We start from the raw sequence: 14871 nt of genomic DNA, 5'->3' as shown, positions 1-14871 counted from the left end.
CACAGGGTAAGGGAACTAGAGTGGTGCCAAAGAAAAGAAAATAACAAACAAAATGGAGCTGGCTAGGAAAGTGAGGGAAAGCTAATCTGACTACAAAAAAAACCCAGAAACACACGGTCTTCGGCATCTTCAACACCCTAGCAAACCTCCACTGACTACCCAAAACCATACAAGACAAACGGCACTCACCTGTACTAAACTAGTGTTACTAATACAAAATCATCTAAGTGTGTAGAATGTACCCAACAACCTAAACAAACCTTATACACAACAGTTCACACAAAAACACATTTCAGTTATGATGTGTAGAATATGGTTCTCTGCAAACCTGAACCAATATTTTGGGGAAAATGCTATTATAATGACTACTTCTCATACTGTATAAACCACTCTTTTAAAATCTGTTGTTTAGTTATTTCTATTTATATTTAACTTCTTGTCTTTCAATATTCAAGGCACTTGTTGTAAGTTTTCTCTTTTATGATTAAAAAGGTGATGATCATTCAAACAATATACTTAATGTCTTCCCTTGTCTTAAATAACAACTGCTCTTAATTTTCTACTCATTTCCAATAAATTATTACACTACAAAATCCCTAAAAACCTGCTGTTTTTTTTTAAATACTGTATATTTACTGCACATTTGTACAATTTGTAAGGAAAGGATATTGTCAATAGACAGTGTTATGTGCACATTGTACATTGTGTCCTTGTACTCAGGTATTTACCAAATACAAATAGAAATTACACATACTGTAGATATTGGGAAAACCTAAATCTGTTGATGAGAACAGACACTGTATGCTCACTTCACTGTGAGCATTATAGCAAGTATGATGAAAAAATCTATACAGTATGTTAAATAAAGCAGCACAAGAGAAACTTTAGGTTGAGGTTAAAGACGTTCTTCCCACTGTTATGTAAAAAGACATAATGGTACCTGTTGTTTCCATGTAAATAGAAGGAATAGAATGCAAATATTACTCCAGTGGAAAAAAAAAACTAGAAATTATATAGTCTTTGCTTGTAAAATGCTCAAAAGCACCTAAAGAATTCAGGTGATCTATGATTTGTAAGGGCATTCTGTCATCAGACACCTGTTGTGCTACTTACATTACAGTGCCTTGCTCGGGTTTCAACCACACTGCTAAGGTAAATAGACCAGTAGATCGAAGGTCTTGCGGAGGAGGGGAAGTAAAACAATCTCTTTGGTTCCGAAAAAGAAAGCTTGTTGAGTCACTCTGTGACCCTGGGCGTAGAATGGTTTTGTCTTCTGTCACACATATCCCAAGTCCTGCAGAAAAAAGGTTTACATAGGAGGGAGTAGATGATCTATAGGCACATTCTTGAATGCAAAATTGCTGGGTGCAAGTAAGCAGGCTGTCCTTTGTCACAGTTTTTTGACAGAAGGCATTCCTTTCTGGTATGCCACATGTTGATTGCGATGGCACAATGGTGACATTTTTAAAAGCCCCTATATTTTCAAGCCTGGGGAAATGGCCCTGGCAGTTGACAGGATAGGAAGAGATGAAAATGGTAATGGTATAAAGTAATAGCAGAGCACCTTTCCCCAGAAGGATCCCAATCATTCTTGATAGAAAATGTCCCTTTTAATATACTGTAGCAATATTTACTAAATACTGATGACAATGCTGGAGGTGATGTTTTTACAGTCCTGCTCATTGAATAAAGCTGAAGAGAGCTGAGCTTCTTGCTGGGTTCAATTCTTGACAGGTCTGTAAAAAAAAAGAAAGAAAATTGAGTATTCCTCTTCTTTACATGAAAACAAACTTGTTATAATGATATTATATTATAACCTTTTGCCTTATGAGTATTTTTCTTAAGAAAGAAAACTGGTATCATTGTGTCAGTGTACCCCTGTCTAAACAGTTCAAATTAGTAAATGTCACCATAGCATACTGTGAAATAGAAGAAAACACAAGTCATTAGCATAAATATAACGAAGTTTATATGCACTTAGTAGACATAAAGAGTTTTACAACACTGTCCGCTTCGCTTTGTTGAACAGTTAAAACCTATTTACTCTTCTCCTATAAATCTACTGTAAACGCAAATCACATTAACATTTGTACACAATTTGCAGTATAAACAGGGCAGTTATGAAAGTATTTGTTTTTGAATTATGTGCTTAGAATTATGTATTTATGCTAGAAATATTATAGCAATTCTGAAACAAAATAGTACTTAACCTTCAGTTAGTTTTGTTTAAAATATTAGGAAATGTAATCGTAGCAATTGATAAGTGTTAATCAGTAGAAGCCATACAATATGATGGGCATTAAGTACATTTATTTATCAGAGCTTTTTTATCAGGAGCATGAACTGTATCTGGAAACAGTAAATCGCTGAACATCTACACGTTGTTCAACGAAGCATTCAAGGACTTCAAGCACAGTACAAACATTCAACACGTTGTACTGCACAGCACTGAAGAGAAGTGCGTAATCAAAGATTGATTGTACGACTTTAAAATATTACATTAACGAAATACAGAATGCACGGAGGTCTCAAGGTTCAAGTAAAAAGGTCTTAAAGACATTCTAGTAGCTTTTTATTACAAAAACAGTATTGAAGTTTAATTTTAAACTAAACGCGCGCAAACTTATTTAATTTATTACGAATAAAAACGTTTTCTCCTTACCTACTGCTGTGTCTTCGTGGCGCTTCTAAAAACTATTTCGTTGCAAAGCTGATTATAGCACATTGCCATCTGGACTCCGGCCTTTGCTGCAAAGAAAATAAACGCAACTTACTGTACAGACCTTACAGACATCCTATAATATGTGCGTGTTTTCAAAAGCAGTCTTTTTGGTATTCTCCATTTTCTGCATATAAGATAATAATAAAACGTAAATTTGTAGAATATATTGCTGCCTTTTTGATTATTATAATTCCCCGTCTAGCGGAGATGAATGATATTGTATTACTATGTCTCGGTTTGACAAGTACCTCTTGGTTCAGGAACGCCAGCAGCCGTCGCTAAGCAACGCTGGCCGGGGCTGAGTCGTGCTTTAAGGTGCCTACTAGAGAAAAATGCACTAATAAATGAATGACCACGAACGACATACAGTAGACGGGAGCTGTGAATTTACAGTAGTGCATTGTCCAGCCTTTTCTGTGTCTGAAACACCAGCGTATGTACCCTTTTGAGTATGGAAAAAACTCGAACAATTAGACCATTTTTTTCACTCTCCCATGTTAACACTTTTGCTAAGTAATGAAAGTGAAATAAACTACATTTTTTACTACTTTTTAGTTTTTTACTACTAAAACATAAAAATAACTGATTTCCTGCCAACGGTAAAAAATATGCGCTTAGTATGCTTTTAATATACAGTATATGAGTTAAATATGACAATATTTAGTCAATATTACAAGTATCATATTTTAATTTGCAGGGTGATAAGTATAAGCATGGAGGAGAGACAGGTCTATAGATAAAAAAGTAAGCTATTCAATTCAAGAATACCAAAAAACTGTATTTGCATGGCCCAAAAGAATGATTTGTTGCTTTAAAATCACTTTTAGATACATTCAGTGGAGGGAGGCTATAGTTTGAAGGGTTTCAAATAAGGAGTACTATTGATAATTCTTTGTTAACCAAATTACAGTATCTGGTAACAGGACAGTGTTTATGTAATTCTATAAAAGAAGGGAGAAGTTGTGGGGCTACAGTATATGGCACAGTAAATGCATTTTGATAAAAAGAGAAATTTGGGAGATTAATTTAATTAGAGCAGCCTTTTCAGACTTTTTCAGCCAAGAACCCCCTTCAAAACCTGACTTAATATGCACACTCCTGTCACTTCCATGGAACATGGAACCATTCACTACTACTAATAATAATAATATCTTACCTGCTAATGAATGTGGGTAGACCTGCATTTTGGAATTAAGGTTAGCAAAACTAGGTTTAATAGAAGACAGTTTCACTCTTCCATTGTTCTCAGCATCCAGCCTTTGGCCATACTTTGTCTTAACTGCTGTGAGTGCAAAGAAACCAGCAAACACAAAAGTATGTTGTGGCAAAAGGCATTAATGCCCTCAAGGCTTGCTTCGATGGGTATGGGTATTCTTCCAACACATGTGCCCAGAAATCCCCAATGGTTTCCATTTGAACTGTTACTGCAATCCTCCATCAGACATCAACTCCAGCAGTTTCTTTTGTTTGTGAAATGACAGGTTTGGAAACAGGGGTTTAACTTCAAATGGACTTCATATCCTGCTGCTGACTGAGGTGATGGAGGTCTTCAAATATGAGGCCTTTCACATGCTAACATAAGAGCATTTTGTTTGTTTCAGTGAATTTTGACAGTATTGGAAAGCACTGAAGAGACTTTTGTTGGACACAGCTAGCCCAGAATTTCAGTTTTATGATTATTTATTTGACTTTGTCTTGCAAATTGATGATGAAACCTTGAAGACTTAAGTTCAGTTTGTGCAAAGCAGAAAAAATGTCTGCGAAGTATGCTAGTTTCTGTAGCCAGGCTTCTTCACGCAAGCAAAATGACAACTTAAATAGGTTGTCCACAAAAAAAAACTGAAATTCATGTCTCAGTTCAAAAAACCTTGTGAAAACTCTTGTATTATCTGTCCATGTCATTGCACAGTGGTGCGAAAATCCTAAAATTCAGTGGGTGAGCTCTCATGAAGTTAACTATTTTAATGGAATCATTCAGTCCTGACAGGAGTTCTCCTGGAATATTTTTAGAGGCAAAGGCTTCTCAACGAACGCTACAGTGTACTCTGAAAGTCAATGAAGCAAACTTCTTGATGTGAGCTACAACTTTCTGTTTCCCAACAGCTCAATTTCCCACACGGTGAGCCCAGTCAATTCTGTTGTTTTTTGTGAAAATGTCAAGGGCTGAGAAATAATATGTTGCATTGATGGGCCAGTGACACCCTAGTGTTGATGCAGATTTGTGCCTTATTACCTGCTTTACTACCTTGATCAAAGGCCCTCTTAGTCCAGACAACAGTGAATTACCACACCATTCAGAGTGTGCAGCTGAACAAAGTATTACTTTGGCAATCTGTATACAGCAAACTCCTGAACGATTCCTGGGCAGTTAGCTCTGCCCACAACCAAAATGTCACAGGGACACCTCCATCCCCTGGGGGATGAGTAAAGAGCCTTTGCTAAAAAAACTAAAAAGCTCTAGTGAGCAGAGAACTTTTGGGAGATGGAAGGATTGCAGGAGACTGCAGCAGTTAAACCCAGGAGGACTATCTTAGGACACCAAAGACTGGGAGCAGTGGAGGAAGATCCCAGAGAAAGCTAGTTGTCTTACTCCCACCTTTACCCAAAAATGGACTTGGAGACAGACAGGGTTGGGAGGACCACCAGTGACATATTTTCATACTGTCGTAACTGAGGAGGATGCTAGAAACATCACAATTACACTGTGGCATAAATGGGGGACAACGAGTTACTGACCGGAGGTGGTTATGGGGAATAATGCTGCTGAACTTTTCCTCTATGACATTTGGGTTTGATAACTGGGGTCCAATGGGGTACTTGTGCTGGTCTGGAATGTATGTCCTTTGGAGTTATTTTTTTTATAATGTTCCCTGGGTGTTGGGTAGACAGTGTTAAATTTTGTAATTACTAGAAAATAAAAGGTTGCATAGTTGCTAGTCTGTGCATACACTGGTGATTCTGGAAGATACGTAGAACCTGTGGCAGGGCAAGAAGGGTTCTAGCCCCCTTTATATTTGCTACAGTATGTTGCATAGTCATCTACAAAAGAAAGTAATTCCTGAATTTAGGGGCCTCTATCCATGACACAATCATTAAACAATTGGTCCAAAATATACATTTTAATGCCCTAACAAGTGAGATTTTGAGGTGCAAACATGTCACAATTAAAAAAGTAAAAATTGAGGTATGCAATTTATATACCCAAGCTAGGCTTATTAGAATGGGAGCATAACATAACAGGAACTTAACAGAATTGAACTCGTAAACTACAGACCAGTCTTACACTGGTTACAAGAAAAGGTTTGAAAATGGATTTAGAGAACAAAGGTCCTGTTCAATTAACTTACTAAAATGATTTGAATAATTATACACAAATACCAGTTAATACTAAAATAGATATATTTTGTCTTTGAACCATCAATATCCAAGGAAATGTTTGAAAATGGATGATAGGACTGCTTCATGAACATTTTAAGGAATACAACTTCTAATATGATACATTTGAAAAGTGATATGCTGCATGGATTCATTTTAGTCAGGTTGCTCTTCCATATCTGTACCTATAGTACATGTATGTTTTATCTTCTGGAACAGAGGCTAGGTAATTTTGTAGATGATGCAAAATATGTGAGTGTAAACATAGAAACAGTGACAAGAGAATAGCGAAGAGACTTAGAGGCATGGATTAGGCAGACATGGCAAATTAAGTTTAACATTGACAAGTGCAAACTAATCTACACTTTTAGTGGAAACATAAACTATACAGTACATGCTTCATGAGTGATTCACAGCTACATACAATGGCTGAAGAGAACTACACAAAAAAGCAAAAAAGGAATGTGGGTGTTTATAAGTAATAAAAAGCAGACAGAATTATTCTTTACATAAAAAAATGTGTGGAATTTATATTAAGCTTAATACTCAGTTCAGTTCAGTTCTGGTCACCATACTACAAAAAGGAAATCACAGTAATAAAATGAGTTCTAAGAAAAGTAACAAGAATGATTCCTGATATCAAGGAATTGCCATATCCAGACATGTTAAGAGAGCTAAATCTCTTCAGTCTAGAACACAGGAGATTTGGTAAAAGAATACTGTATGTGATACTATTGGATGAGATACTTTTTGAAGCAGATACTATCAACTGTTAACCCAGGCTGGCTGACTAAAGCTGCCTGGCCTTGGTCTAGAATATACTATACAATTATATACTGTAAATTCCTAATGTTTATTTACTAAATAAGATCAGTCCTGGGGACTGTTTTCATACAGGAATTCTTCTGGCACCAAAGGCCTCCGTGCACAGAATAGGACTGAATGCACAGAAAAGGCTTTGTCTTCTCAGAAGCATTTTTCATCCCAAGGGTCTCGATGCGCTTTGCAGGTAGAGAATGCTCCACATTTAGGTAAGCACAACTTACTACACGACAAATAAGATTTATTAAGAAATGAAAAATTCCTAAACCAAATAAGAGAGGGAAGATTATGTATGCCAGTTTGTGAATGTGTAGTGGGATTTTAAATGATGCCACGAGACATTCGATATGTCTGTAATGAATGATGCCATGGAATCTCTACCACAGATACTGTAGTCAAATACGTGGTTGAGCACCTCAGCTGAACATCTACAGTACCATGCCACCTTGATAGGGCATTGTTTTGAGATTTATGGTGTAAAGTTTAGGGTACAGTATAAGCACCTACTGTAGTTCACCATCATTACTTTAAGTATCCACCAGGCTTTCCCATCTGAGAAATCATTGGCCTTGCTTTGCTCTTGAGAACAGATAAGATCGGAGAACAAAGAGGTCTCACTTCTTATGACTATAATTACCAATACTGATAAATAAAAGCCTTTATTTATAGTTACCTGGCATTGGAAAGTCATAGTTGTTTTGTCAGTGTGTCACTACAGGATGGAAGCGGTCCAGTGCAATCTGCTTTGAAGACTTTGTGTGCATGGATGGAAGCAAACCAGTTCCATTTTCTTCTTTAATGAGTTTTGAAAACAGAAGAATTTATAGAAACACATATCATGCCTAGGATCTTCTAAAAATAGTGAGCTAATGTTTTCTCTTAGTCTACTTCCTACGGGTTGTCTTAAGAATTAACAAAAACAATGTGTTTTGGAGTCTACATTATAATTTAGAGGTGTGTTCCTTGCTGTAGAAAGTCTTTTGTCTTTTTCTAATAAACAGGGTCTGTTACACTTGCAAAAGCATTCAGTCCCAGTTTTAACTATGAAGGAGGTTTTTCCTCTAATATTTGCTGGTAATTTGCTTCATCTACTGTATGTTATCAACAATCTCGACAAGCTTTGCCATTACCATGCTTGATAGAAGGGATGGTGTTGACTAAATGATGTACTACTGTATATACTGGGTTTGCAACAGTTGCAATGTTTTGCATGTAGCCCAAAAAGTTCCACATTTTGTCAGCCCACAACATATTTTACCACAAGTTTGCAGTATCACTTTGGTGCTTGGTTGCAAACCCTATTTGGAATCTGAAATGTTTTTTTTTCAGTTCCATACAATCCCCTTTTCTGGAATGACCAGGATATTATTGACTCCCATCTCACCCACTAAGGTCTGTTACTCTTTCAAAATTGCCGTTGGCCTCATGGTGGCATCCTCAACAAGTTTACCTTTTGCCTAACTGCTCAGTTTGGATGGGAAGCCTGAACTAGGCAGTGTCTGTGCCTTTAACTAATTATTATGGACTTCACAGTGTTAAAAGAGATAATATGGGTCATTGAAATGTTTTTATAACCTTCTCATAACCTGTGCCTTTTGACAAAGAGCTGTTATAAAATTGTTGGTCTTCAAGATTGAAGTTTTGCTTCAAAGGCACTACCTGTGTTTTTTACTTTGAATGTGTAGAGTAGGTTGCATATAGAAAATAACATTAATCGCTATTTTATAGTGGCATGGTTGCAAGCCTTAAAACAACAAAATGGGGTCTGAATACATAGGCACTGTATGTATGTATACTGTATATAATAATATATATAACATTACTTTATTAACCCTTTACAATTTCTTGCATTAGGAATTATCTTTTCGCGTACCCCAGCTTGTTCTCCATGAGACACACAGACAGGGAGAGAGCCTGGGGTCAGAGAGCAGGGTCTGCTAATGTATGGCGCCCCTGGAGCAGTTGGGGTGAAGGGCCTTGCTCAGGAGCCCAATGGAGTAGGATTCCTCTGCCGGCTGCGGGATTTGAACCAGCAACCTTCCAGCCACAGGCGCAGATCTTTAACCACAGAGCCAAGATGTATGTATGTTATGTAGTTATTATAAATGGATGCAAAGGTTGAACAAAGGTGAACGAAAGAGAAGAATGAAGATGAAATTTGAAATTTACAGAAATTGGATTTAGTTTAATGTTGGCTGAATTTTATTTTTAGATTCAAAATGTAGAACAATAACTGTAGTGCTGTGACAGGAATGTAGAATATTGGTAATCCCTGTTGTCTAAACATTTAAATCTGTGCTATCAAAGCCAAACAAGCCTATTTTACATGATTTAAAACAGCTTGCTAGTCTATCTGAGAAAAAAAGTCAACAGTGATAACAATAACATTTTCTTAGAATTGATTTTATACCTACATAAGAAGCTTCTGTGTACTCTCTTTATGTAAAGTAAGCATGTGATGACAATGACATAGTGTTATGCATTTAAACTACATAAACAAATTAAAAATAGTCTTTATATTTTCAGACAAGTTTGTTATCTACTAATCTCATTTTAACAGCTGCAATCGGTTTGGTGAACAAAGGGAAGTCTAACTACTTTTTAATTAAGTGCACTTAACGACCTTAAGAAGATTAGTACGCCTGCCTAATAATCAATAAACTACAGCCAGTATGAGAGTAGCTGAAAAAGAAGCTCTTTTACTATAAATACATTCATCCTGCTGTGGCTGAATTAGTTGCAGGCAAATCTGGGATTCTGTCAAAGTGCTTTTCCATACAGTTAACATATTTTGTTTAACAGTCAGCATTGTTTTGTTGTTTTGGCTTAGTTCATGAACTTAATTATATGCACTGTGACCTGTCTTGTTGTCTGTGAAAAAGCAGATTTTGTCTATTCCACAGTCTACGGTAATTGTAGATTAACTAACGCGAAAAAAGGAGTTGTGAAATTCCAAAACATATAAGGATGTTTTCATTTTAACTTAAATTTAAGTGTATTTATTGTTGGATAGCAGCACAAGCAAATGTTAAGAAATATGAACTGTCCATAGACTGCTACACACTGCTGTCCATAGACAGCTACAGACTGCTACACAACTCAATAGTGTAACAAGCTTTTAATTAGAATGAACAAAGGTTTAGAACATTGTTTATTTTAGCCAGTGAGGCTACAAAGACAATTGCCTCTTGGAACAGAGGGGGCATTATGACCAGTGGAAATTTAGAACATTAATCAAACGTTTTCAGATCACCATGATAAATGTCATAGACAGTAGTAGACTACTGCTACTAATACTATTTGTTTAGCAGACACCCTTATATAGGATGGGTTAATATATATATATGGAATTTGCATTAGGCAAGTCATATCCCTGTATATACCAGAACAATTAAATAAATGACATGGCAATAACAAAGCATGCCTTTGTTTGTCTTCTCCCCACTTGGTGTCACAAAAATGGGAAATGTGTCCAGTCAGTCGCGCACATCCTGGTGGCAAAGCACAGCCAGTGCCAATGACTGAAAAAAAACTTTAGAACTAAAGAAAAAAGCCAAAGTTAACCAAGGCTATTTATTGGCTTTTAGAGTGGAGAAGAAACCCCACTACTCCTGGCTGGAGTCAGAGTACATGTAAAACGTCACCCAGGGAGATTTTTCTGAGCTTCTTGGAGAAAAAGGAGGACATCTAAATGAAGACCATAATGAAGAAATGTGGTAGTCTCATGCTATCATGGTGCAGCTCTGAGTTTACAGCTATGATGGACAGGAGTCGACTAAGAGTTACATCATAGAGTCAGAGAGGAGAAGCATGTTCAGTTCGCTCAGGATTCGCACCCCAATGGGTCTCAGATTGTTACGAGTTCGGTAATAGGGACCGAACTAGTGAGTGAACCCACTTGCAGGAGCGAACAAAGCCAAGTCGTAAACCGAAAGTAAACCGTAATCGTAGGAACGAGCCGAGAGTCCAGGGGGAGCAAGGTATCCGAAAGGGAACGTGTACCGAAGCCGAAGAGTAATCCGAAGCCGTAGTCCGTAGAGCAATCCGAGAATCCAGAGGTAGCCAGTTATCCAAGACAGAGCGAAAGTACCAATCCAAGTCGAGATCCGAAAAGCCGAAGTCCAAAGTGAAAAACCGTAAGCCGAAATCCAAGACAAACACAGAGTAGAAGAAGCGCAACCAGGAAGCTCGATAGGGAAAACCAATACTGAGCAACGAGGTAGGGAAGGACAGGTGTTTAAGTAGGATGAGACGGGGGTGTGGTGGTGAATGGGAAAACTGATAGGTGAACTGATGGATAGGGGCTACACCTACTTCTGCCTCCTCCGTTGCCGAGAGGCAGTGATCGTAACACAGATAAATGGAAAAGCCTCAATCCACCATACTTCCCCTGCTAGGAGTGTGGTTGGGACTGGAAGATCAATACTTGAAGTCTCACAGAAAGGGAGAAGTCCTCCTGCCAAGAGGGACAGAGATAGAGAAAATAAATCTTATCTTCTACGACAGAGCTTTGAGTGCAGGATGAACCCAGAGAAGGGATTATGGACAGAACCAGGAAAGTTACAGGAAGTTCCTGAACAAGGACCTGATGATTTTCAAAAGGTTAAAAGCTCTGTACAACTGTATATGCATAAAACCCATGACTTAAATATGATCTGCACACAGTAAAAGTAAATTCAAACTAATTCTGTCATTATGGCTGTTGGGTTGAAATCGGTATGGAGGGTGCTCGGCTGGATTCAGGCCTGTTGAGAGGAATGGCATTGCAGTAAGGAGCAAGATAGTGGAAACTATACAAACCAGACCTATGTCCACCAATGTCTCTTAATAATAAATTTACTTAAATAATTATGATGTCTTTCCATATTCATTTGACCGTTAAATTGGTGAGATTGAATGTTTTTTTTTGCATTGTGATAAAAGTACAGTATTTGGGAAACCTTTAGGTGTTAATATTTGACTTTTCAGACTGCAAACTTTTGCTCTTTCAATGACAAATTTACTCTTAACTGTAAGTCTCTCCCATTTCAGAAGAGGATGTTAATGTTGACTTCCACCTGGTGTCAATGAAAAATCAGCCTAAGAGTAAACACCTTTTAAAATCAATTCCCGCAGCTGGAATTTTCTAAGATTGTAGTACTTAAACATTTAGAGAAGGACATGTTTTAAAAGATAACTTGCTTTCATCTGAAAAACTGAAAACAAGTTTTATAATCGGGAAAACTACAATATCTCTTTCTACTTTTTTTCTGTGTCTGACAGCTATAGCTGCATTAATTTTAGCTTTACCTGCATATTTCTATACTGATTTTTGGGAGCTTGTTTTTCATGAAACATTTGCCATCATGTTGATGTTAAGCTGATGAATGTCATTGTGTTCTTTGTGTGGTTCTCTAGAGGTGATGGCTAACACTTCAACCCAGCAATCTGGAGGGGTTTTTCTTCTAATTAATAAAGCTAAAAGTGATCCATTAGCAAATGAGGGATAGATTTTAACCCATTTTGATATGGTCTCTTTATAGTAATGATCTTTTACATTTTTCCAAGATTTATAGATTCATGGACATTTCAGTTCCTGGTAGTGAATTTAGATTTTTCTAAAGCATCAAATGTATTTCTGATACACATACTGTATATACAGTAAAAAGACAGAAGTACTCTTTCTGCTGCAGAAGCCATATAAAACAGAATGTTGTAATCACAGTCCTCTATTACATTAAAAAAGGAATACTTCTACAGTACGTAATTATATATGCTGCCTCCCAAAATATTTGAATGATCCAAAGGAGTGATATATACTTTTTGAGCTAATTGGATTTCTGAGGACTGTAAGGAGACCAGGCCTTTCCTTCAATGTGCTTTGCAATGATAAACATAGCTGATATCAAGACACAGTTGTTGGTTTCTGTGCCTCTGGTGTATTGCTGAGGGTTATAGCAGACATGGCTAATGTGGCAACTCAGTCAGCCTTAAGGGTTTGCATGCTGTGGCTGGATAATTTAGACTGCACAGTATGTTATAATTATAATTGCTTGTTCTCATTAAACTTTTCACCACAAAAGTCATCTCTTCATCCTAAAATGCTTCACATATACAGTATGAGGGGTCACAATTCATCAATCACTAAAGTGTAGCATCCAGCTGGGTGAGATGAGGCAGACATGATGAGCCAACAATAGTATTCCACAGCAGATCAGGTCCCTGGTTTTGACATTCTTGTACAGTCAAGAGAAACAACCAGAGAGACCTTTGGCATTATCGGCTAGATCCAACTTTGCTTCTCTTCAGAGATTTGACATGATCAGGTTACAAGGTAGTAACAATGCTACTAAAGGCTATGCTCATTTCATGCTCAGCTGTATCAATCGTTTTTGACTGAATATCATTATATCAAATTAAACACATAAATATCCAGTGGAATTAAAGCAGCATTATTTTATAACTAATTACAGCTGGATGTGGCCCATCCTGCTATGAAATAATATTTTTCTATAATGTTGGTGTAGGGTAGCATATACTGTATAGAGGGTGTGCAATTGTACTCATCACTTTCCATTGAATTATAATTTAAGTTTATTTAATTCTAAACAAGGTACCACATGTTTTACAGCAAATATTTTTGATAATAGGGTGGCACAGTAGCATTGCTAACTCACAGCACTGGGGCCATGGGTTCAGTTCCTGGGGTGCTACAGTATCTGCATAAAGTTTGTACAGTATGTCCCCCCTGTGGGTGAAAATACCCTGTGGGTTTTACATGAGGTTTCCTACAGGTGTTGCAGTTTCCTGCCACTGTCCAAAGACATATCAGTAGGTTAATCAGATTCTGGGAAAATTGGGACTGGTGTGAGTATATGAGTGTATGTGTATGCCTGGTGAAGGACTGGCATCCCATCCTGGGTATAACCTGCCTCGTGCATGTGGCTTGCAGGAGTAGGCTTCAGCTCCCCCACAACCCTGAATTGGATGACTCGATTAAAAATGTATGGATGGATTTGTAATCAAAACTTCAATGATCAGACAGAACTCATTTGTGGGTGACAGAAGTTAAGAACTGCACAGAAATATTAAAATAAGAGATTTTGCTTTCAAAAGTATTTGCCCCCCTTAGTAAATAATTGATGGAAGCTCTGTTAAGTTGGTTGGGGATCTTTGATGGACAACAATTTTATGGGTCATTCTTGGACATAGAGTTTTTCTTGTTACTCCACTCTAGTATAACTTTGGTTTTTGGCAGATGTTTGTCCCAGTTTTAGATCTTTAGCACAATGAAGCAAGTTTTCCATTAAGATTTGCCTATACACTGTACTCTGCTCCATCCATTTACCTCTCAGTCCTGACAAGCTTCCCAGTCCCTGCTGATAAGAAAGCAGCCCCATAAGTTAATGCTGCTTGACACTAGAGATGGTTTTGACTGGGTGATGTGTTTTGCAGGAGATATACAATAACACTTTATATTGTGACCAAAATGTTGCACTGTTGTCTCATCTGACCACAAAACCTTCTGCTACGTCTGCAGTTTCATTTAAATGTTTTGTAATAAATCATATTTGAAATATTTTGCTCAATCCAGATGATAAATACTCTTGTACCTGTTCAAGTTTCCAATTACTGAGTTTTTTTTTCTACTAAAGAAAACTGTTTACCAAATGTTAAGGACATCAAGCACAATAGGCATTGATCAGGAAATTGGACTACTTGTGCAGAACATTCACAGAAATATAATTTCTAACAGAGAACATTAACATAGCAGAATCTCATCAGAAGACCCAGTTTCATTGAACATCTTATTTTAAGTGAAACACTGTTTGAGCACTGTTGGGCTGTACTAATGTAGTGCTTGAATATTGTGACTTGTAATATGCATGTTTATTTTTACTCCTGTTTTTCTAAACAATTTTCAGTTGTACATTAGATTGGTGGCATGGTGTCAATAGTGAATAATTTTTCAA

The 14871-nt window shown here is 37.2% G+C and overlaps 1 protein-coding gene and 1 long non-coding RNA gene across 2 annotated transcripts in view; one reads left to right on the top strand and one right to left on the bottom strand.

The window, feature by feature from the left end:
- Positions 1-3019, bottom strand: part of ush2a (Usher syndrome 2A (autosomal recessive, mild)) — a 427426-nt gene extending 424407 nt beyond the window's left edge. The window contains exons 1-2 of the mRNA XM_088624763.1: positions 2663-3019; positions 1114-1736 (exon numbers count right to left, since the gene is read on the bottom strand). Coding sequence (XP_088480889.1) covers positions 1114-1589 — 476 coding nt within the window. The 5' untranslated portion in view covers positions 1590-1736; positions 2663-3019. The remainder of the gene's footprint in view (positions 1-1113; positions 1737-2662) is intronic.
- A 3995-nt stretch (positions 3020-7014) lies between these two features.
- Positions 7015-10766, top strand: LOC148674551 (uncharacterized). The gene is made up of 3 exons (XR_015935578.1): positions 7015-7128; positions 8774-8998; positions 10507-10766. It is a non-coding gene; the product is annotated as an uncharacterized LOC148674551 (long non-coding RNA).
- The last annotated feature ends 4105 nt before the right edge of the window (positions 10767-14871 follow it).

Source organism: Lepisosteus platostomus, chromosome 3 (assembly GCF_059453375.1).
Source record: "Lepisosteus platostomus isolate fLepPlt1 chromosome 3, fLepPlt1.hap1, whole genome shotgun sequence".
Lineage (NCBI taxonomy): Eukaryota > Metazoa > Chordata > Actinopteri > Semionotiformes > Lepisosteidae > Lepisosteus > Lepisosteus platostomus.
This window is presented reverse-complemented; position numbering and strand designations above follow the sequence as displayed.